The sequence below is a fragment of the Alligator mississippiensis genome, chromosome 5 (assembly GCF_030867095.1).
Source record: "Alligator mississippiensis isolate rAllMis1 chromosome 5, rAllMis1, whole genome shotgun sequence".
Classification (NCBI taxonomy): domain Eukaryota; kingdom Metazoa; phylum Chordata; order Crocodylia; family Alligatoridae; genus Alligator; species Alligator mississippiensis.
In genome coordinates, this window is record NC_081828.1 from 186,051,511 (window position 1) to 186,076,271 (window position 24,761).

The 24,761-nt window shown below is 41.6% G+C and overlaps 1 protein-coding gene across 3 annotated transcripts in view; it reads right to left on the reverse strand.

The window, feature by feature from the left end:
- PIP4K2A (phosphatidylinositol-5-phosphate 4-kinase type 2 alpha) overlaps positions 1-24,761 on the reverse strand; it is a 220,035-nt gene that overhangs the window by 25,831 nt on the left and 169,443 nt on the right. For all 3 annotated transcript variants that reach the window (XM_014609083.3, XM_014609082.3, XM_019497701.2), the window contains 2 exons: positions 16,532-16,678; positions 11,730-11,768 (listed from right to left, as the gene is read on the reverse strand). In XM_014609083.3, the coding sequence (XP_014464569.2) occupies positions 11,730-11,768; positions 16,532-16,678 (186 nt within the window). The remainder of the gene's footprint in view (positions 1-11,729; positions 11,769-16,531; positions 16,679-24,761) is intronic.

Below are 24,761 nucleotides of genomic sequence, written 5' to 3' on the forward strand. Positions count from 1 at the left end.
AGAGAGACTTTGCTTTAGTGAAATAATTGATACAATTAATTTTTAATGAAGTCTCAAATATTTCCAGTGAAGCAAAACCCTTGTTAGAGAAAGAATCACCAATACTATAATTTATTATAATGAACATTTTACTATCATTAAAAAGCTAAATATTTGAAAAGCTGTACAAAGAAATGAACACATAACTACACCTACTAAATTAATAATAGAAGTTCATTTTGAGCCTTTGATATAATTTTTAATACCCTGTTGAAAAATGCAAAAGAAGCACAGTGAATTTTACAAATAAAATTATGCATTTATAAGAGTATATTTATAGCCTTTGCAACAAGAAATTAATTTCTAAAGCATGCATTACAGTTGGACAAATCCAAGGCTCTGTAATTATTTATGTTAACACAGGAGTATAGTAGAAGATCACTGCAAAAATGATAAAACAATAGAAAACACATTTTCCTGAAAATACATTTAAATACAAAAAGATAAATAAGTAGATATATATTTAGTAATTTTAAGTGGTTAGACTAGAGAACAGTGCTTAGACCAAAGAACAGTATTTTTTTAAAGTTTGGTCCAAAACCCACTATTATCATTCAGAGACATTTCACCAGCATCACTGAGACCTACATTTGTTGACCCCAGCCCCAGGACTGCATAAGAGTATGGATCAGGCCTCTTTTTTTGGAGAGAGAGAGAGAGAGAGAGAGAGAGGTTTGGGGTGGGGGGGGGCAGGAAAGAGATACAGGCAACATATAAAGAGTTGTTTCGGTTTCATGATAAACATGGTTAATATTTCTGATCCCTTTTTACTTATGTCTCACAGAAAATAAAGTTGTTGAAGGTATAACACAAAAACTGAGTCTGGCTACTAGATGCAACTTACCAAGATTGTCAATAAAGATTAGAGCATATTGAATTATGTAAAAATTTCACTGTAAGTGAAAAAAGTGCTGTACAATTATTAAAGCAAAGTTAATTCAATACCATTTTTATTACTTAGGCCACTGGCAGATGTTACAATTTAAATAAATAGTAATCCTGCCATATGTTCAAGGAATTAATGGCACTACAAAACAGGAAAATAACCATGAAACTATTTTACAAAAGATGTATAATGTTTTTGTGGCTGGTTTCCATTGCATCTGAAATGAAAAGCGTAACCAAAGCTGGCTCCCTCAAGCTTAAATGTGGCAGCATAACCAAAGCTGGCTCAAGTCTCTGGCCTGTGACTGATAATTAGCTGACTGTCTGTCCTAGCTCCAGGACTGTAATCAGTGTCTGTCAGTCCTAGCCCTGAGACTGCACGGGAGTCTAGAACCAGCTCTGGTGTATTCCTAAGGCTGGGACCAACAATCAATTGACTGGAAGTTCAAGACTTGGGACCAACCACATGGGAGTCTCAAATGGCCCCAATGCAGTCCTGGGCCTGGGAGCAAGTCAGCTGCTGGTCACAGACACAGGACCACACATCCAGGCTGCAAGCAACTATGCTGCTGATAGATTTGAACCCCTCGCCTCCAAACCAAAATGCACTTTACTGGAAGCAGCAGCGCATTAGTTCAACCCAGCTCTGCAGTGTCTGTATAGATTGGGTGCTTTTATCTAACAGGTGATTTAATCAGCTATTAGATAAAAGCACCAAAAAAGCCCTGCTAAAGCACCTGATCTATTTCAGCTTGTCAATGAAGAGGGTGCCCCAAGTCCCAGGTTCCCCCTGCACTATCAAGCAGCAATAGTACCACTGGAATCTGATCCCTAATCCCAAAAAATTACACCACTTGCAATGCATGTGTGGCATGGGAAGAGGTGCAATTGTTAGGAATCAGAGATCAGATCCCAATGAACCACTAAATTAAGGTATAGCACGGGCCTTAGATGATGTCAGTAATCTGAGGTTACAATATATTCAGTTTCAATTTTAACACATGCTGCTAAGGCTTTATATAGTATCTAGAGCTTGCTTAGGAGAAATGATTTGACTGACCATATAACATATATGATTGCAGTGAAGAATGAAACTAGCAAATAAGCAGAAAGTTCAATCTATGACACTGAAGATATTTCAGTTAAGCCTATTCATTCAGGCAGTAAGTATTTTTATGTAATAGGAAACACTCTCAAAGTACCAGGTCATTTATCATATTTAAGATTTATAATGCTTAATTCCTTAATAATAATACATATGCCTAATCCAGCCAAAGGTAATGGGAACTGTAGATGCTCTGCACTTCAACAGCATAGGGACAAGAGTACAGCTTTAAAATGAGGTGGAATTTGAGAGGCAAAAGGAATTCTTACTTCTGCATTACCAGTAATGAAAGCTCTATAAGGTCAAAGCAGGACCTAAAGGACCTGCATTTTTTCTCTTGATACATTTGGCAACTCTGGTGTAACCCAAGTGAAAAAGTAAGCCATTTTTTCAGGCAGTACACAATAATGACTAGAATCTAGCACACATAGCTGTGTCACTTACAGTTCTAGAGGTGTAAAAGTAGCAATATTTTATAACATAGCTAAATTTAACAGACCTGACTAAATACACATAGGAATGAAAAAGGAGACATTTTTACATAATCACTTTTCTAGCCTATAGCCACTTTTAAGAAGTCACTGGTTGAAACATCAGTCACATGCAGAGTTTTGTGCTGGCAACTAGTGTTTCATACATGCATGCAACAGAATTTGAGGATTATTCACTTGCCTCCAAGCAGGGCTCAGATTTAAGCTATTTATCCTTCCCAGTAGAAAAAACTGAGTTTGTATAAGTTGTGTATGTGGGTCTGTCTACAGAGATGTTTCCAAAGTTAAATGGAAATGTGGGACAATGACTGAAAGACCTTATCGACCCTTTGCAGATATCAATGATTCTGTGGCACTTCTGGAATGAGGGCTTGCTCCTGGGTGTCAGTGGCCAAATTTGCCCTTGCTCACATAACTGTGTGGTATGCTGTCTGCCAGGCACCTCCATCCCAGTGTCTTGGGTTTCTGTCACCTGGATGTGTAAAGGATTGGATCCTTCTCTACACTGAATAAAGCTGTTTATATTATTAATGCATCCAGTTCACTGATATTCACTGGAGTCATTCTCCATGTCAAGTTATTTACATCTCTAAAGACTGATGATTGGCTCCATAGTTTGGTTTCCAACGTTGTATAATGTTGGGTGTCAGCTGGTAGGCTCTAGCACCAGTTTCCTTTGCCTACCTATCCTGAGTGCGCATTAATTTTGTTGGTTTATAAATTGGTTAGAAATGTTAGACTAATCTCACACTTTTTGTTGTTTTGACTGCTCTGCTACACTGTGCCTGCCATGGGCAGAAGGCTGTGTTTTGAATAGTATAATTTTAAAATATAATTTGTAGTATTTAGTATGCTGTGGGTGAGGTCCATAGCTGACTGGGAGGTCTAGCTCAAACTTCTCAGAAAAGAAGGGTGAACAAATGTCTTTGGGCTATGAAGGCTCCAGCTTGTTTTCTACAGCTGCTAGTGTGGGAGGGCAGGTAAAGTTCATGCTTCTGTTACAGAGACTCCTCTCCGAGAAGAGAATTTTCACAGCTGGGATAGAGAACAAAACCAGAGGCCTGTTTAGGAAGTTTAAATTAAGTTAGAAAATTGGGTGGGGATGAGGTGACACTGAATAAATGAATATACTTCTTTTCTGGTATGCAGTAACATTTGTTCAGAAGGACTTGCAGAAGTTGGTATTTATTCCTTTCCTGCAAGCTGAATATACCAAATGAAGTAAATTAGACTATTTTATTAAATAACTGGCCTAGAATAAATTAAAGCCCACTTTAATCTGTTTGCTCCAACCTGATAGTTATTTCCTTATTTAGGGCAACTTAATTGCAAAGCAACAATATCATCAAATAATTTCAGAATATAGTTTACCACATACTATACACTACATCAATTAGGGGAAATTAAAAATTAAAATTGTTGCTGTAGTGCATGTCCCCAGAAATGTAACTGGAAACAACTGCATGCATGGAAGACCCATTTTATTGTATTGTACACAATTTTAACTTGAAATCAGTATGTACTGCTGTGATCTTACAGCTGGGGGTGGGGGTGGAATAAGTACATATTGATTTCCTACATGGTGCCTTTTTCCTCTTTAAAAATGTTGCTAGAATTGAAGGGAATTTTCACACAGCTTGGCTCTAGCTATTGCTGCAGTAATGGGAAAATGCTAGACAATGTTTATTTCCAGTTCAAGATTGTGTGGGCCAATGCCATCCAAGGTATGTTTAGCTTGTGTTATCATACTTTATCCCACCCTCACCCTTTCCCAGGGCTGCCTAAACTACACAGAAGCCTACACACTGACCTCTGGAGTGTCCCAGAATTAGAAAAAGACAAATGTCAAAGTCCATTATTAACAGGAAAAATAAAACTCCCCCCTGTTCCAATTTGCCTTTTGAGTAGCAGTGTCGTGATAAGTAAAGGTCCATGTTCCCTGGCCTGCTTAAGCATTTTACACTAAAACAATTATGAGATTAACATACAACCCCCCCTGCCCCCATCCTGAAATAATCCAGAGAACAAGGAATGGAACCCAGGACTTTCTTCCTCTGAGAGACCTAATCACTAGAGCACATATAAAGTCTTGTGCTGTTTGCTCTTCTGGAACCTAGGTACCTTGCACTCTTTGTTGCACAGCTTCAAACAGGAAGGGCAGGAAGTGCCCCCAAAACATATGGCTCATAGACTTGTGGTCAGGGCACCTTCCCGGAAGGCTTGGGGTTTAAAAAATATGGGGTTTAATCCCCTTTAGACTGGGAGAAGGCCTAGAGCCCAAGTCTCCAATTTTGTGAGCAAATGCTCTATTCATTGGGTTTTTATATTAACGAGTGGGTGGCACTAGGTTTAAACAAGAAAAGTGACTGTGGCTGCTGTGTTCTGTGCTGAACTCAGTACTGAGAACATGAGTTAGGTATGTTCTGGGTTTGCTTACAAGATTGGGATCTTGATGGCTGTGTTTCGTTTTTTTAAATCTCAACTATGGATTAACATGCCTAAATTCCATTTTAGTTGCTCTACTCCTTTCTTGCATCTGGTCTTTAGCTTTTACTAACTTTTCTAAAAGGCACTGGCTTCCTCCTCTTCCTCCTCATTGTACAGAGTCCTCTCTGTTCCTTCAGAGAACCCTTGCAGATTTTTGCCCTCTGGACTCTGAATCTTGAGCAGAGGGAAGTGCCCTCTTGCAGCTGAGCCAAGTTCTTAAAAGCGTGGGCATTCAGATACACCTCTCTGTGTATCATTTCATATTGGCTAACATAGTAGCCCATGGCTCAGTGCATAAGTATAGGGAGCCTAAGTACTGAGTTCCCTATATGCTGTGCTCTCTATATGCACAAAGTCTAAGCATCTAGAGAAACGGTGCATTCAAGACCCTACTTCTCAGGTTTGTTGTGAGGATTAACATATGTAAATTTATTTCATCTAAGGATCTTGAACAAATAATAGTGTTGTGGAATTACAAAAGCTTTGAATCAAAACAGAAAAAATTAAATCATAACTTGGAACTATCACCCTTGATAAAGTCACACCTATTGAGATCAAAAGACAAAAAAGAACTTTAAAAAAAAAAGACAGTGTAAGACTGAACTATTGTAAAATGCTGTGATGCGGCCATCTCTGTTCCATAAGCTGGAACTTTGGTCCCAGAAATCAAAACAAAATAAACTGCAATGTGTTGTAAATTACAGGCTAAAGAGAAATGAGGACTTGGAAAGAAATTTCTACAGGTAACAGCTTTGCAATAATGCCTAGATATAATTTCTCATGTAACTCTCAAAATGTAACAGGCAAAGCCTCAGAGTCACTGTTGCACAGTTGTAGTATATACAGGTCAAATGAATCAAATCTTTTTTGTACTGAGTGCATCAATAATAGGCGACAGCTCAGAAACAGGTACAACTTGTTTCAAAACCAGCATCAATGGAAGATTTCTTAAGTCACGTGTCAGGTTTTTAATGCTATTTTTATTAGGGCACTTATGTTTTCATGATATTATTTCATGAATAAAAGCAGCAGTACAAGGAGTTCTATAGCAACTGCAGAAAACACATTCAAGTTCTACGATCATTTGAAAGTTGTTTCGCAAGGATGAAACAGTAGGTTTAAACAATCACTTCAACCTCCTAGAAATCAAGCCAGTCCAGTTATTTTTCTTTTTCTTCTTCAACTTCCCTGCTGAGAAACTCACTTACTGGCACTATGTTTATAGACTCTCAAATGGAAGAGGTAGTACATTCACCTATAGTTACTAATTTGATGTCACTGGAAGTGCAGCACAGTTGTGAAGAGAGACCACAAGGGAGTTCCGCATCTTTCCTGTCTTACCAGGAGAGGGTAAAACTGTCCATAGCATGAACAGGAAATATCTGCTATTAAAAAAAGGATTGTAGAATAAACTAAGTAAAGAAGCAGCTGTCAAAGTTTGACAACTGTTGGCATGTACTGTTCTTTTTAAATTTAAGACATCAGTAAGTGTATGTTATGATATTTGTTGCCAAGAAAGTGATGCCAATATTGTTATAATATCACTTATAATGCAAATCATAAGTGTATGTCAAGGTGAAATGCAAGTGATGTGACTTGTCTTCACACTGACTGCACCACATAATATTTTGAAACTGTATCAGAGCTTATCATCAACATATTAGGATATTAAACAGTTGCAACAAATCAAAAGAAAGACAGACTGAGAATAGTCACAGCCAGCAATTAGAATCTCAGCAGCCATTCCAATTGGCCCCTCTTCTGCGGAGGAGGTGCAGGGTGAAATCTTTGAACACTGATCACTATACTATAGTAAAACATTAGAGTAAGAGACAGAGAGTAAGAGACAGAGAGTAAGCATGATTACTTTTGTGGTCCATTACACATCCCGGCATAAATGACTGCCTTTTATTTATAGGGGGGATAACTGCCAAAGAGTCACTGAGATCAGACAAAGGGAGCCAGCGGCATCACCATTTTGGCCAGCATTCTCTGTCTAAAGTGTCAAGCTCTGACTCCATATTAGGCTTCTAATTGGGAGGTCTGATTTTCAGAGCTCCTGAACCCATGGCTCTGAATAAAATGAACCTTTAGCTTTCACTGAATTTGCATGAGAGGATGTTGATAGCAGCCATCAGTTCTTAGCAGCTCTGAAAAATCAGGCTCTTCATTTAATTGCCTAAATATGGCTCCAGGAATCTAATTTTAACCACCCACATCTGAAAAGTTTGGCTGAGGTGATTTCCAGTAGGTCACACAATAAATCTGTAGCTTTACCTCACTTCTTAGCCACAACAGCTTCTTCTGTTTATTTAATACTGTTTTTACCCAAACCCAAGATGACTTCAAATTTAAGACAACCTTCCAATACTTTTTCCATATACAGAATCTAAAAAAATTGTTAAATTGTCCATGGATAGAATCTAATTATGGGAGAGTTGTTTTAAATTCATCTCCCCACTACTACAGTGGGGAAAACAGCAGCAGGGAGGCAGGCAGCCCCCTGCCCCCAACCTGGCCATACAGCAGTGCAACGATATGTCCTAGATAGACTCGAGAGTTCATGTACTTCATGTCCCATGAGGCAATGGAAAAGGATCCATGCCTGACTGCAAGCAGCTGGAGGGGTGAGGTAGGGGGGAAGGACAGCAGCTGTGGGGGACAGGCAAGGAGGTAGGTGGCTCCTGCAGTTCTGACTGGCTCTAATCTGGGATCGGGGCCAGAGTTGGAAGCAGAGAAGCTGCATGCCCCAACTCCTTGCCTTGCATTTGAATCCAAGCCTAGGGACTGTCCCCCATGTTGAACGGGGGGAAAGAAACCTCAACTTGGAATCAAGTAAATCAGTACTTTCCCAGTAGTGACATAAAATGGCACTGGATGCCTAAAAATAAATAATACTGTTATAAATTGGGTTTATTATTGCAATAGAGATGGTTTTAATTTACCATGCCAGGTAGGTTGCAGGTGTTTATGGCTGAATCACTTAAATACTTAAAGATTCTTAACAATACGGAAAGTAGGTATATTCTGATAATGTAAGAGGCTCCTATGATACAGCTAACTAAAAATGGGTCACTTATTCCTTGTCAAACTACAGTTTTCACACACTTCTATATTTAAAGGATGGCTTGAAACTGCCCCTGACAAAGAAGTAACTTTTGAAAATATAGGAAATAAAATTAGTTTAAAAGTGCCATTTTTACTTGCCTCTCAGAAAGCACCTATTTCCCTGTTCATTCATTATCATAAAAAAAATTTCCAAAATTTTTTCTATTCTGGAGTAGAACAGAAAGAAGATAAGTTGTATAGCACTTAAATGTATTTATTACTTGTGAGTAAGGGAGGCTTCCCAAACACATCAATACAACCTTTACATGACATCAAAGCCCCAACCTACAAAAGGATGCTTAGAGGTAGACTTATGAACTCACTGGGTTTTCTGCAGACACACATATGTGCACAGACATAGTTCATTTGGATGTCACTGCATGATTAGAGCTCAAGTCAGCCTGTGTGCTCACAAGGACACAATTCAGATTGTCATACAGTTTCTAGAAACATACATAAAATGTATTTTATGAAAAAAACCCCTGAAATTAAAAGATTGAGCTTTATCTAGTAACCTTTTGAAAACATTTTAAATTAATAAAATTACCTGGATTTTGGTAAAATCTTAATGCCTGTAGCAGACTATATTATTTTATCTTATACAAATTATGGCCTACAAAATACCTGTTACCTAGGTAGATAGGTGACTGCACCTTTTAACTGACACTATTCAGGCAGACCCCAGCGTTCAGGGAAAAAAAGGAAATATTCAACAAGATGAATAGCAAGGTTTTGCCAATGTTCAAAAGAACTTTGAAAAAGTTGGATACTGTTTTGAAAGAAGCTTCAAAAGCTTTAAAGACTATTCCTTCTGTAAAGCCTGCATTCTGCTTGACTTGTGGCACCTATTTTTAAAAATATCTGTAACTTCATAATGTTTGGTATCAGGGCCTGATGACACAAATATTTGCTGTGAGCAACTGCTACTCAAAAGCATTGAGTTAGCAGCACTAGGTTTGCTTGGATCTAAAAAACACTAAAAAACAAACAATTGTGATTTTTTTAAAATGCCACTTCAGCCCTTCACACATTACCAGTAGATTATCCATGTAACATTTTTCAGATTGCAATTCAGAAAGAAAATAACATTCAAAATTAAAAAATGAAAAAGCTTGGGGCTATTGAAATCAATAAGATTTTTGTCACCGATTTCAAAGATGCTATGATTTCATCCTAGATTAAATTAGAGTTTATGAGCAGCATTTTCAAAAAGCATTCAGCACTGGTTTAACTCTGATCCTATTAAAGTCAATATGAGTTATAAGAGACTTCTAGGTGAGCAGGTTTCGACCGATATTCAGAATTTGAGTCCCATTCTTAGCACATTAACTGTACTTATATCAACACAATATATCACATTCTGTACCACATATGTGATGATCAAGCAGTATTCCTGAGACTCCCTACACTCTGAATTAGACTCTAAACTGAATATCCTTAATACTGATTGATTTTAAATTAACAATACAGATTACAATGTAACATGTTGTCCCCACCATTTAGAGTAATATATTTCAGTACTCTTCAGGCTGCTCTACCTGTTAACCCTCCACCGTTTCTAAATAATCCCTCAGCCTTGAACAGACCTCTAATTGTGCTACAACTATAGACCATCAGAATAAGGGCAGTTCAAGCTGTGGTATGGAGAAACCTCACATAGTAGAGAAGAGGTAATGTAAACTGGAGTTGCTATGATTCCTGATATCTACTTTTGGGAGGTGTAAGTGGTTGATACTCGGGAGGGGTGGGAAGGCACATGCATCTGCACTGTTCAAATATTTCATTGTTGTGGGGGGGGGGGGGAGGGAGAGAAAAACAACAGCAAAGAGTTTCTCATAGGTCTAAAGCAGAAAAAATCCATCAGTCACAAGAAACAGCTGCCCTAGTTGCTGCCAGTTAACCATGTCTGCCACCAACTCATCAGGGCCATTAGTGTAACTTACGTAGGCACACTCAAAAGGATATAGAGGGCACTATACCTAAAAATAAAATACCAGTGAATACTAAGATGAAGCAAAGCAAGACTATTAAACTCACACTGCTTGGCAGTCCTACAACAGCATAATTCAGAAGGAACTTCTCTAAGCATAAGTTTGAACATGCAGAAGAAACAGTTAATCTTTGACAGATAAATGATTAGAAGTCAGTTTAATTAGTCTCATAGCAGAGTGAAATGAATTTGCCTATAGCAGGGCTGTCAAACTTAACCAGCCCTGTGGGCCAGATGAAGGGTGTGGGGCTAATTTGTGGGTTGGATTGGGCCCAGCGACCAGTTCCACGTGGTGGATCTGGCACGCAGGGTGGTTTGGTATTACTGCCACATGCAGCGCGTGCTCTGCTTCCCACTGACAAATGTGAGGCATGTGGGCCTGGTCTGGGGCATCTGCTCCACATGACAGGGACGCTAGCATGGAGTGTGTGCTGCATGTGGCGCCCATGTCAAACTGGCCCTGTGTTGGTCTGTGGGCCCGATTTGGACCAGCTCTGATCTGCTGTGCAAGGCTGGTCCTGAATAGGCACAGCACGCAGCACACACACTACCCCAAAGCACTGCATGCAGCACATGTTCTAGCTCCAGCCCCCATGCTTTGTGCAGCCCATGCCACATGGGCTCCACGTACCACATGTAGCACATGAAGTCAGACTGGTGCATGCTGCATGCAGAGCTACTGGTCCAAGACCCACAGGCAGCATGCAGGCAGGATGATAGGATTGTGTGGGCTAGATCCGGCCCACAGGCTGCATCTTTAACACCCCGGGCTATAACAAATCACATCAGTAGCTCTGATCCACTCATGTCATTTGACTGTAGATGTGCAGCTAGATCAACATGTAAATTAAAGAATTTTTTAAGTAAAAAAAAAAAAGTTTAATTTTTTAAACACCTTTTTAAAAAGAACCAAAGGGTTTCATTTAAAAAACAAAACAAAACAAACCTAAGATTGAAATACCTAAAAAGAATATGAAGAGATGGGAGCCAATTTAGAGCAACATTTTCAATAGTAAATGACAAGGCTGTATCTACAGATGTTGAGTGGGAACCTGCCCCATGTGTAATGGCCTACTTGCATATGCATACAAGTATGCCACCAGGATTGCTACATCTATTATCCAATTTTCACATATACATGGATGTCATCTGTGCCACTAAGGCATTCACAATTCAAAATCTGACTCAACGTTACAGTTATGCTAGAAAGGATGCAATGTTGTGCCACCAAGCAAAATTTATTAACCATAAATTGACAGCACAGCAGAGGGGCAAGAAAAGTGCAAGGAGAAAGTAGAAGAGAAAAAACCCAACAACTTTCTGAAGTCTCTTGCAATGAGTTTTTCATAGGGAAGAAATGAAGGGAGTTGGGTAGAGGGGAGAAAAAATGTAAAGGGAAGGGGACAGAAAAAGGAGGATTGGCACACTTACCTCTGACATTTAATCACACTACAGAACAATATTACCAGGGCTGCACATATGGAGAAGAGAAAAAAAAAAGGGTGGAGAGGGAAGACAACCAAAACATCCAAGAAGGAAAAAGCACAGAAGGGGGAGAACTGCATCATTCATGCTTATCCTAGGACCAGCTAACAGCTAGGTAAATGAATAAGTTGCACCATACCTTTTCTTTGTCACTGGCTTCTCTAGCCACAGTAGAGCCCTGGAATAGAAAGAAGGGATCTAAACATGTACATGTAACAGGATATACATGTAAAACAATAAGAGGCCAGAAGTAGGCACAGGGTTGGGTAGGGCTGGCAAAACAATATCCTTCTGCAATCTAAAGCTGGGCAGAGGGGTGGGGGGCAGGGGAAGGTAATCTCTGGGGGCAATGGTGTTTTAATCTTCAGCTTTGCCCACAGTGGAGAAGACACTACGTTTGCTGACAGAGTTGGTTTGAATGGTGTTTTAAAATGGTTCTTGTTCAAACTAGTGCAACATGGTAGTACATTCTAACTAGCCTGCAAGAGACAAATGAAGATGTGTGTGTTCTCCAGATATTGAACAGCTTAGAGCACAGTCCTTAAGTGTTCAGAATGGACCTCACATAGTAGGTACTGCTGGAAAGTATGTATTACCTACGTGGCAGAGTGTTGTGCCACACAGAGATGCCTGAACTCTTGTATCAGAAACATGAGCACAGCACCACACTTGCATGACTATTCTATTTCCAGTATCTATGCTAGCTTGTTTAGAGCTTGACTTGGGTATGTCTTACATGGTACTGCATTTTTTGGAGAAGACATAGCAGGGTATCTACAGCATGCACACAAACGTCCACAACAACATCTGTATGGCACTGGCTATCCATTTGTTGCACTGTACACAGGGTGTCTAGAAATGTCGAGAAATACACTAATGTTAGGGACCATGAGAAGGGAAAGCAGTGCTTTCCGATACCCAAAATGTCAGTGTTTTGGTTGATCTTTAGCGATGTTTGGGAGGCTGAACAGAGGGAACAGATATAAGAACAGCAGCCATTAGCATTTTTATGGCTGCTTTACTGGGCAGGGATTGTGTTTCACTATCATAAACTACCGCAACAGCCTCATGAATACAAGTTTTTAATGTAATTAATTAACCATATTTTTTGTGATACATCAAACACAATACTCCCTTCCATGTAAAAAAAAAGGTGGTGGTGGTGGTGGGGAGGGAAGTCAACGATGTGAATGAGAAGTAGGTCTTAGCCACTGCCCTTACCCCAGCCCTTTGCCCTCCTGCCAGCTTTTTTGTCTATGTAGAGTACTGCCAAATGCACAAAGAAATCAAACTTAAAACAATGCAGACCAAAATTCTAGCAACGGTTTTTGAAAAGTACTCGGTGTTGTCTACCTCTTCTCTGACTGAAGTCAATGGGAGTCTAACCGTTGATTTCAATGGGTGCACAGCTAGGGCAGTGCTCAGTACTTCAAGTACTGCACTGTTTTTGATATTTGAACTATAGCAGTTACCTTAGATGTTTCTTGCACCAACAAATAGAAAAAGAAAGAAAAAGGTAAACTCTAAGTTGATGTCTTAAATTTTCACCTACTACAGTGGATATGGTTCCAACAGACTTTGCAGAACATGTAACATTTAATGAAAAACAAGTTAGAAAGAACTGACTATATTTTCTAATACATCCGGTGCCACTATCAACTTGTTTGATTAAAGTTCATCCTGAAAATAATTTGGTATTGGCCCAGGTCCAATAAATAATTGGTATTTATACAGTGCCAACTACAAAATGGGGCTAGAGCCCTAAGACACTACTACAAGTTAAAGATAACACATATATAAATGATCTGCTTACTCAGTACTCTGCATTTCAAATAAACACTTAAAATGGAATAAATCAGAAAGAAAACAGCAATCCCAAACATGCAACACTAAGTAACTAAGCAGCTCAAAAAACAAACCCAACTTCCCATTTTACTCTAGAAACATGCATCTATAGCAGCTCTCCTAAAATGTGCCTTGCAGCATGCCTTAAAGGTCAGGAAATTATGGCTATGTTGGAACAGGTCCAATTATGCGGCATGCTGAATGCACGCCAATTTTTCTGCTCCTCTACATAAATGAGTGTTAGATTAACAATTCATCCAGCTTCTGTCTAATTTTAGACAAAGGAGTAGGAGGCACTTGGAATAATGGTTTGACCAAAACCCAAAAGGCAGAGGTGGTGGAAGGTGGCTATGGATGAGCAAACCAACCATCTCAAATAAAAGAAGAACTGGCTCTAAACTTCAGTGCCTCTGTACTTCCAAGCTTTGTCTGAAATCAGGAAGGAAACAGGGCAGGGGAGTAGACCTGTGCGAATAGGGAAGTATTTGATTCAGATTCAGCCAATTCGGACGACAGTGATTCCATTCAGTGATTCAAATCACTGTCCCCATTTGATTCGGCCGAATCAGAATTGGAGATTCGGATCGCCAGGGAGAGGCAGGAACAGATGGGCAGCTGCAGGTTTTCCACAGCTCCTCTGGCTGTGCCTGCCTCTCCCCGGGTTGGGGGAGCCGTGGGACAAGCCCTCATGGTTGCCCTGCCCAGCCGCATCCCCCCACCTGGCACCAGCCTAGTTGTGGCACTTAAAAAAAAAGCCCCACACTCACTGGTTGTAGCAGGGGCTGTGGGGGCTCTGGGGCCTCCTGACAGAGCCCTCCCATGCAGCCCCCGCCCAGCCCCAGCAGTCTGGGAATAAACCCTCCCCCCCCCCCCCCCCAAATCCCCCACATTCACTGGCAGCAGCCGTGGCTCTGGGAGCTCCAGGGCCACATGGCAGAACCCTTCTGCACAGCCCCTGCTCCCCGATTTCCACCCCGTCCTGCCGAGTCCTACCCCAGCATCCTGGCGAAAAAAAAGCCCTACACTCACCGGCTCTGACAGTGGCGATCAGGGCATCTGGGTACTTGTGACAGAGCACCCCCGTGCAGCACAGGGCAATGGGGGGCAGCAGGGATTGCACCCCCTGCTTGGTACCCGTGCGGCAGCTGCCCCATGGTGCAGGGCAGTGATTGGGGAGCGGGGGCTGCGTGGGGGGGCTCTGCCAGGAGGCTCCAGAGCCCCCACAGCCCCTGCTACATCCAGTGAGTGCGGGACTTTTTTTTTTTTTTTTTTTTTTTTTAAGTGCCAGAACTAGGCTGGGGCTGGCTGGGCAGGGGGAGGGGCTGGACAGGGCAGTCATGGGGGCTTCTTCCGTGGCTCCCCCTGCCTGGGGAAAGGCAAGCACAGCCAGAGGAGCCGCAGGAGAACCTGTAACCACCCGGCTGTGCCTGCCTCTCCCCAGCCAATCCAAATCTCCAAATCGATTCAGAGGCTTTAGATTTGATTCGGACCTTTTAATGGGTCTCCTGATTCAATTCGGATTCAAAGATTTGGCTGCCGAATCGGGCCAAATCTCCTCTGAATTGAATCGGTGACTGAAGCGTTGCACAGGCCTACAGGGTAGCATCTGAGGGCACTTTTACATGGGCTCCAGGGGAGCAGCATCTCATGTTTGAACGTCCTCATACTTAAAAATGGTGGTGAGGGCACTTGAATTAAAGCTCATTCGATCAGCTTTAGTTCAAACATCCCTGCAACCGTTTTTAAGTGCAGGGATGCTGAAACACGAGATGTAGAAGACTGCTGGAGCATGGTAATTACCATACTTCAACAAACTCATTTAATCTAACAGGAATACAACACAAGGAGAGTATTTACTTGAATAGTTCCAACCAGGTCAAGAAATATTGGTAATCATGACACCTTTTTCTGAACATATCAGATATCACTGTTTAAGTATCTGGACTTTTAGATATGCATCCAAATTGAACTTTTCAAAATATTTTGTAATTCACCTCTCACCACTTTAACCAAGGGATGGTTCACTGATTCTTTACCACCCATCTGGAGGGTCACCAAAATGTGCCTATTTGTAGTTAACTTGATTCTATAAATCAAGGCACTGCTCATATAATTTAGTTTACCAGACGTATACTTAAGGGCAAGGTGTGGGTATCCCTATCAGAGAGAAAAAATAAGTATTCCTCTGCCATGTGATATTTCCCTTCCTCTTCTCCCTTCTCCCCAACTCTGTTCCAACAGAGCTAGACACTGATAAGCCAGTTCTTGACCACACCACAGTCAGCTCTGAGAAATCAGCATTAGTCTAACATGCAATAAACTTTTTTTTAGTTATGATTTAGCACCAATTGATGGGGCAGAACTAAATTTTGGAGTGAAGCTGTAGACATACTTACATAGTAAAATATGTGGAAATTTACTAAATTTACTAAAATGTGTAGAAAGAAAGGAAGGTTTTGGGGATAAGGTTAGAATAAGATGCCCCAAAACAAGAGAGCTGGGAAAACACATTTTGGAACCAAGATGAAACATGCTTGATGCAGTACAAGCAACAAGAGTCATCTACTGTAACATTCAGTTATAATGTGCATCTGATTGAAATACCACTGTTAAAAGCCAAGTGAGTGATGCACATTTCTAGTCTATACCACTAAAGGGATACTATTACAGCCCTTTAAAAAACGAGCTCTGTAAAATAAGCTGTGGCATCAACACACTGTTGATCAAAGACATGCAGCAATCAGGAGGTCTGCGTCACCATATTTTTTCTTGTAGTTTTAGCTTCAACCATTAGACTTAGTTATATTTAGCAAACACTCTTCTAAACCACTTCTTTAAAACATGCACAATACAGCTAAAATGGCATCCCTTGAACATTTTTTATAGTGCAACTAACCACAAAGCTTTTTTTTTTTCTTTTTCTTTTAGAAGTAACCCATGTAACTTTTGAGCAATAATATTAATTTAATAAAGTGGTCAGGTTTTCCAGCAACCAACGTCAGAAGCAAAATATATCAACAACCAACCAGCTTTAATAATTCCATTAATGACTTTCAGCTACTTTAACAGTTACTTATATTCAAAAAATTTTCTTACCTTTAAATCATATTTTCTATAAACAGATAAACGATGGCTGAACACATTTCTTGTAACAATCATATATACCTCAACTCCATCAACAGTAAGCCTGTACATGCCCAGAAACTGGGGAAGAAGTGTATTCCCATGACACTCCACAATAAACTGTGGGGGGGGAGACAAAAAATAAACAAAAATTATTATTGTTTTAAAAATCATATACAGATACAGAGATACATGCATACAGGACATGAGCACCATGCGTGTGGATATATAAACAACTGAAAAATCAAAGTGTCCATCTGGTATCCAAATAAAAAGTACTGTCATTGTTCTGAATGGTTTGCCTATTTTACTTGTAGGTCAAAGTAAAAAAAATCCTTTTATACTGACAGCATTCCATAACACTCAGTGTCCCTAGATAAGGACAGTATTACAGCAAGGGTGGTTTCCATTTACGTTACATGACCATTCTCTTCATTTTCTAAGCACAAAGCCTGATTTTCACACAAGGGAAAAGGCCTTTCAAATTCCATTCTGCTTTATTTTGTGCTCCAAAGTACTGCAATATGCTTTAATTTATGAGCTTTTTAGGGAAGAGGCTTAGAAAAAGTTTCTCCAATACTTGTCTAGTTTTGTAGATATTAGTGCCATCAAAACAAAAGATCAAGAAGTTGACAGACAATTCTCACATGAGGTCTGCACTTCTGGATTACTAAGTCTACTATCAGGTGTGGAGTTGTGTAAAATGCTCATTTTTAAAAAAAAAGTTAAAACCCTTTTTGCTTCCTCAGGATCTGTCCCCTTATACATCAGATCCTACCCTTGAAGAGACCATCACTTGCATAGAAACACTATCCATCATGTTTCTGATATCATCTGCCTCTGTAGTTGAGAATCTTGGTAGGAAATGTTAGAAAAGCAAGCATGAAAAAGCACAGAATTTACTGGGGTGGGGGAAAGTAGTTAGAGAAAGGATGAAAAGTTTGTTTTCAGTATAAAGCTGTGTAACTACAATGAACACTAAACTAAAAGTTAAATTTGAAAAGCTACCTCACATTGTCTGGAACATGGATACAAAAGAAGAATTAAGCACCACAAATTGAAACTATGCAGAAGAAACCACAACTCTCCCCATCTTTTTACTTTAAGCCTCAAACAACTCTTTTTACTTTAAGTCCAACTTTTGATGTTGGAATTCGGGGTTGGGCAGGGAGGGAAGAAAAATCAAAACCTACTGGACAGGAAACCAAAGAAGTTACCCACAGCTTCTACTGAATGCAGAACTATAGGCAGCCTCTGGTAAATGCTGAAGCTTCTGTCCTTTTTTGCATTCAACATAACCAGGGATCCAGGTTTTCTGTTTGCTACAGAAACACATGTATTTTCTCGTTTGAAGGAGTAAAATGCAGATTTTCCTCTTTAAATGAGAAAACCATGGGAAATCACAGGTTTCCCCTTGCAGGCTGTCAGACAGCCTTCCAGCTGCAAGGATGTACTTGGGGTTGCGGGTTGCAAGGGGGGGGGGGAGGGAAGGAGGGCAGTGAGGGGCTTGGGAGTGAGGAGCAATGGCAGAGGCAGGGCACTGGCATATCAGGGTTGTTCAGTGCCACAAAGCAGTGGGGGACAGCTGCAACTGGACTTGTGTCCTGGTGAGTGAAGAGGGCAAGAGGAGCTCTGATTTTCCACGATAAAAAACACCCCAAATCAAACGTCAAAATATGTAAGTATTTAGAATTTTTAAACAGAGAAAACCAGGATCCCTGAACATAACTATGGCAGTCAGAACACTGTCTTATAAATCACAGGAGAGATTTGAGACCAAAAGCCACATCTTAATCTGGCAGTTGCCTAAAAACCTAGGAGGAATGTAGGTGCCTCAATCACAAAAAAGGAGTAAAAAATGACCCTATTCAACAACCACAACTTTGGCCTGAAAATTATCCTTAGGTACCCAAACCAGGCTACCAAACATGCTTAAAAGCAATTCAGGTTGGCCAGTCTGACATGTCTAGCTCTTCTTTAAACCCCCTGAAGCCCAAATTGGTGCTTGGAAATGACTAGGCTACCTAAGTCCCCCATAACTTAAGGCAGGTCAGAGCATGTCTAACAACTGATTTTGAAAAAGGAAACATGCAGCTCCATAAAAGACGAAGATGGTAAGAGAACTTGCTCAGGATGTGGCAAACCTAGGTGCTAGGCCCTCCTTGGCCTCAGAACACTCAAACTTGATACTGGTATTTATGTACACACAAACAAATTTTCTTTACCTGCAAGTCTGATATTACTTGTTGGAAAAAAAGGTTCAAAACAATACAATACTGAAAACAACCTAGGCTAGCAAGAACTGAAGTAGGTGAACAGCAAGGCTTGAACCTATTGACCAGGAGTTAGACAAATTATGAATAGGAACAAAACCACAAATTGAAAACAAAGGCTCAAAAGGGTGATGGCATCATGGAACAGTGTACGAGCACTGATCTTTAAGGAGAATTTTTTAACATTCTGCAGCCACTTTAGCAGTTACAGAGAATAAGTTACCAATTATAGAATCATTACTACTTTATTTTAGGGTATATTACTCAATTTGGCCACAACCCAGTCAGGGTTGGCTCAGCCCCACAGGGAAAGAGTAGGTGATGGGGAGAGGGTACCTACCGGTCCCTCTCTGGTGGGGCAGGATCTCCTAAATCCTGTGTAGGGTCTCCCCTAGCCCGGGAGCAGTGTGGTTCCAGTGGTGGGCCCACTGCACATGCATGCAGTTCAAAAGGGTTTGCCAAAGCAAAACAAAAACCGGTTAGGCTCCGGGAGTGGTGAGAGACGTGTGGGTGCAAGCCTGCTGCACCCCGCTCCCCGAAGACCCCCCCGCAGCCACAGAGCACCCTGCTGACCCCCAGCACAGCCGGAAGTAACCTGGGCCCGTGGTGGGAGGGGGTTAACCCCAGACAGCGGAGAGAAGCGGCTGAGTTAAGCCAAGGAGGGTCTCGCACCGCTCTGGCTCCTACTTCGCCCAGCCCTGCCACGGAGCCACATGACCAGAGCCTTGCAAACAGGCGTGCTTGTCTGCCCGGTGCGTGAGTTAGTGCAGAGTTTGCCCAGGAGAGCCAGTGGGAGGGCCCAAGGCCCTGCCTGTGTGCCCTAGGGAAGGCAGTCCCAGCTGCAGCTGGCCTCCCAGCAGCATCATGCGGATGGGCAAGCATCGCAACCCAAGGGTCCACGAGGGGCCTACAGCCTCCCCCTCTGGCGCCTCAGAGGCCTCCACCCAGACGGAGCCCATGGTTCCAGGCTCTACACAGACGGAGCCTCTGGCCCTTGGCTGCAGGGGCTGCCTGACACCTTTTCAGGCTCTGGGGTCTGGGAGCATGGTCACCTCTCCTTGTTAGGTCTGCTCCCTTTTGAGGTCTCTGGTGTGCCAGCTGGAGGAGCTCCAGGCCACAATCCAGAGACTGTGCGCCATCAGGGACTGCGAGCAGGAGATAAACTCCTACTGCCAGGCCCTTCTCCCCCTGGAGACGGAGGGTATACCAAGGTCTCCTTCCAAGACAAGGGAGGACTCGGGGACCTCCCATTCTGTCCAGCCAAGGGGATAAACCAAGGTGGCCAAGGGCCCTAAGGCCTGCTGCATCAAGGTCCCCACCCCGCTGGAGCTTTGCAACAGGTATGAACCTCTTGCAGCCCCAGCAGAGCCTGCCAAGCTGCCAGCTCCTGCAGGCAACACAGGCTCAACTGTAGCTACTGCCCCCACTCTCCTTAAGACAAAACGCAAAGTGCTTGTCGTGGGAGACTCCATCCTGAGGGGGACTGAGGGCGCAATCTGCTGCTCTGACCCCTTAGCCCGGGAAGTTTGCTGCTTCCTGGGAGCCTGTATCCGAGACATCATGGAGAGGATCCCTGAGCTCCTCCGGCCCACTGACCACTACCCTATGCTCCTTATCTATGTGGGCACCAATGACACAGCTTGGAGCAATCCCAGCTGGGTCATGTAATGCTACAGGGATTTGGGAGCGGGGCTTAAGGGGTTGGGGGCCCAGGTGGTGTTCTCTTCAATTCTCCCAGTCTCGGGCTACGGGCTGTGGAGGGAGAGGAGGATTGAGGTAGTGAACCAAAGACTGCGGCGCTGGTGTCATCGGGAAGGCTTCAGCTTCCATGACCACAGTCCACTTCCTGGTGAGAGAGACAGCGAGCTGTTGGCACGGGACAACCTCCACACCTTTCTCCGCTGGGGAGGAGGCTACGCTGGCTAGCACTATGAACGAAAGGGACTTGGGGGTCATGACTGACCACAAGGTGAACATGAGCCTTCAATGTGATGCTGCTGCTAGTAAAGCGATCAAAACGCTGGCTTGCATCCACAGATGCTTCTCAAGCAAATCCCGGGATGTCATTCTCCCCTTGTACTCTGCTTCGGTGAGGCCGCAGCTGGAATACTGCATCCAGTTTTGGGCTCCACAATTCAAAAAGGATGTGGGGAAACTTGAGAAAGTCCAGAGAAGAGCCACGCACATGATCAGAGGTCAGGAAAACAGACCTTATGATGAAAGGCTGAGAGCTATGGGACTCTTCAGCCTGGAAAAGCACAGGTTCAGGGGTGATCTGGTGGCTGCCTATAAGTTTATAACGGGTGCTCACCAGAATCTGGGGGAATGTTTGCTCACCAGAGCACCCCAAGGGATGACAAGGTTGAATGGTAATAAACTCCTCCAAGACCTTTTCAGGCTGGACATAAGAAAAAACTTCTTTATTGTCTGAGCCCCAAAGGTCTGGAATAGGCTGCCACCAGAGGTGGTTCAAGCACCTACTTTGAAGGCCTTAAAGAGACATTGGACGTTTATCTTGCTGGGATCCTACGACCCCAGCTGACTTCCTGCTCCTCGGGGGGCTGGACTCAATGATCTTCTGAGGTCCCTTCTAGCCCTAATGTCTATGAAATCTATGAAATCTCTCCCTTATATATAAACATGGAATTCGCTCTCAGCACCACAGAATCACATCAATAATATGAATACTGAAATTATAGAAAACTTTAAACCAATTTAAAAGTAAGACCCACATTATTTCAAAAACTACTTCCATGATTTTCTTCTGTTTCTCCTTGCATTCCAAAAATACATTTTAAGCAAGTTTTATATTTGTGCTCTAGCAGGTTGGGAGTTGCGATATAACATTTTGTACATGATTTCTCCCTACTGCGATAGTTGTTTTCCGCAGTTTGAAAAAACCAAACATTCTTCTCGAAGTAGAATTTTGGGGTTGTAGAATTTCAGACCATTACATTGCTTAAAACAGGGGTGTTCAACCTTTTTGAATGTGGGGCCGGATCATGAACTTTTTATCACCCAGTGGGCTGGCAAGCCATATTCAAAGATCCCACAGGAAGCAGTATCACATCACCCCACCGAAACGAAAGTACAGTGTTTACTTCTGCTTCCTGTTGTAGCACCTCGGGCCTCAGAAAACGGCTTGGATGGCCGCATGTTGGACAAACCTGGTTTAAAAGGAATGTAATCTATCTATTTACATTTTCAAAGTCCCTGTAACTTCAGAAAGGAAATATGGTTACTGTCATCATTTTACAGATACAAAATCAGAAAGAATGAGATCTAAGATCCCAAGTCCCAGGCCAGCACACTTGCTGCTGGACCTTCCTATTTCTCATGGTAGTTGGGCCATAGTTTGAAAACCAAGCTCTGATACTAAATCTGCAGTTAACTGCCTGTGACTTAGCATCACTGTTTATAAAACAACAATGGTGTTACTACTGCCTAATGGCAAAGTATTCACTGGAATTTTAAAACAAGTATGGCCTACTCCCTGGAAATCACATCACATATAGCAGGATGCAAACAGTTTTGTTTCATGAGATTCACAAGGGGAACAGCTTCTGAATGAGATTACTCTCACGCCTTATTTAAATGTAGGGCTAAACCTGGCTGTAGGGCTAAGACTAGCTACTTCATTTTAATATGACTCTACCAGAAGAATTCTTTGTTGTCTCACCTCCATCTCATATAGGTCAACAGACACTAGGAAAATTGGAAGAAATGACCTACAGTTGACTAAAGAGGAAGTGGCAAGGCCACTTCAGAGTATTAAGAGGCTTTCTTCTTAAAGCAGAGCAACTTTTTTTCCCCTACTTGTTGCTGCTTGTGGACACTTGTAACATTGCCACTTAGCAAAATAATACTAAAGTAACCCCAAGTTTTCCATTTTAGCATTAATTATCTTGATGGGGAGACATAAAGGAAAAAGGAAGGAATGCCACTTGCATTCATAATCTATGAAGTTGATCTGGAACTTCCTACCTGTGAAACTATCAATCCCTCATATCTGCATCTCAGAGGAGACAAAATGAGTCATCTGTTTGGGTCGGAGCCCAGCAGGACTCACTGGTGACTGTGCTTGGCAGATTTTCAATTTGTCCATCTTGATATAAATGAAGAAGCAATTTAGTCAACTCAAGGTGCTTTTTAGAAATGCTTTCCTGAAGTTTCCCCATTGAGAGCTGCAGTAAAAGTGAGCCTAGAAAATAAGCCAGTACAAGCTTAGCAGGACTGTTTAAACTTCAGATAAAAAAAAAAAAGCTTCACTATTTTAATAAGAAAGGTTATTGTTTAAAGAAAATATTAAAAACAATTCCATCAAGTAACCTGGCTAAATATTTATACTGCTTAGCTAACTACTTAGCTACAAATTCCATGTCTTTATTTGTAGGAGCATAAAATCAAATTTCTTATATTTCTACTATTTGTTTTTTTCATATTGCATTGGACAATTATTTTCCATAGATTTTTATGCACAGCAGAAAGACTGTACTACATCTAATGAAACAATATATCACCAGCTACGGACCATTTAGCCAGCTGTGCATTAGAATATAGTTTTAGATAGAGTCCATATAATTGCTTCCTGAACACATCTTAAAAGGTAAAAGGAGTAGGAAATGTTTGTTTGTTATCTGAAATCTTCCTTTGTGTTGTATAAACATAGCTTTAGGGTACCCCTTGGCTCAAAATACTCCTTTTTCTGCCTCTTTTTCAATTAGGAATAGCAGCAGTTCCTGGCTTCCTTCTTTTTACAGTAGGACTCTAGTAGTAAAGCTGTGAATGGGTCTTAAGAAATGTAATTGCAGTGGTAAATAATTGTGCTCTTTCCAGCTCTTTCATGATTTATAAAAGCATGTTTAAGGGCTTTTCCTCCTCAAAATATTTTGCGGAATGACGGATAAAATGATATCCCAAAAGGTTAAAATCCTGATTCCACTAGATTTTCTCCAGCTGAAGTTCCTTTCACTGTCACTAGAAAATGCCTCCCTCCACCTTTTTTTTGTTAGTTTAGCTTGAATCCTCTCTTGTACCTCTAGCACTGTTTCATTGTCCCCCCTCCTGAACTGTGTAGCTTTTGTGTTCTTGGCATGGTTTGCTTGACTGTCTCTCTTACTTTACTTCTTATCTCTTCTCACTTCTTTCTTTGCTTTTTCCTGCTTCTGCTTTCTACATTGTCCTTGTCTCCATTTTAATTTTGCTTCTTTATTTTCTTCACCTACCTACCTCCAGTTTCCCACCTCAGTCTCCCCTGTGCTGGTGCTGACTAGGCATTCTCCCTCCCTCTCCACTGCACTATAATAATGCTACTCAATATAGGTGGTCTGTTGCTATAGAAACAGCAGGCAGTACAGCAGGTACCAGTTCTATGTACAATTATTGGGGAAAGCAAGAGAATATGTAGTCAGTAGGGGTAGCAAGCTCATACCAGAAAGGAGGCTATAATTCAGAGTAATTTTGTGCCCTGTGGTCGCATAACCTTAGAATGTCTGCCCATTAGAAATTTTATACAGCTCTTGCTCAGGTTTCAGTCACAGAAAACTTGGGTTCTGGCTTCCTGGCGTGTTTAAGTTCTATGTATTTAATATTAGAGGGTCACTGATTAGAGACAAATAACTCTGGCAGCTGGGATTAGCACCCAGGTTTTCCCTCAGTAGGCTATTCAGGCTCCCTTCTTGTTCTTTTTTGACCACAAAATCTTGTGTTCTTAACTGCCCAGTAGTGCTCCTTCAACAGCCTTCTCACACTACTAAATCCCACTGCCCATTTGCAGAATTACAGAATAATGATAAATTACATTGAAGCTTGTGCTGCGTCTTTTCAAAGGATAGTCGGTAGTTGTCATAAGATCTGGTGTTTTTTGTTCTGTCATTCAAGAATAACCCAGTGTGGCTCGTGATTCATCAGAACCAGGTGTCAGGGGATTA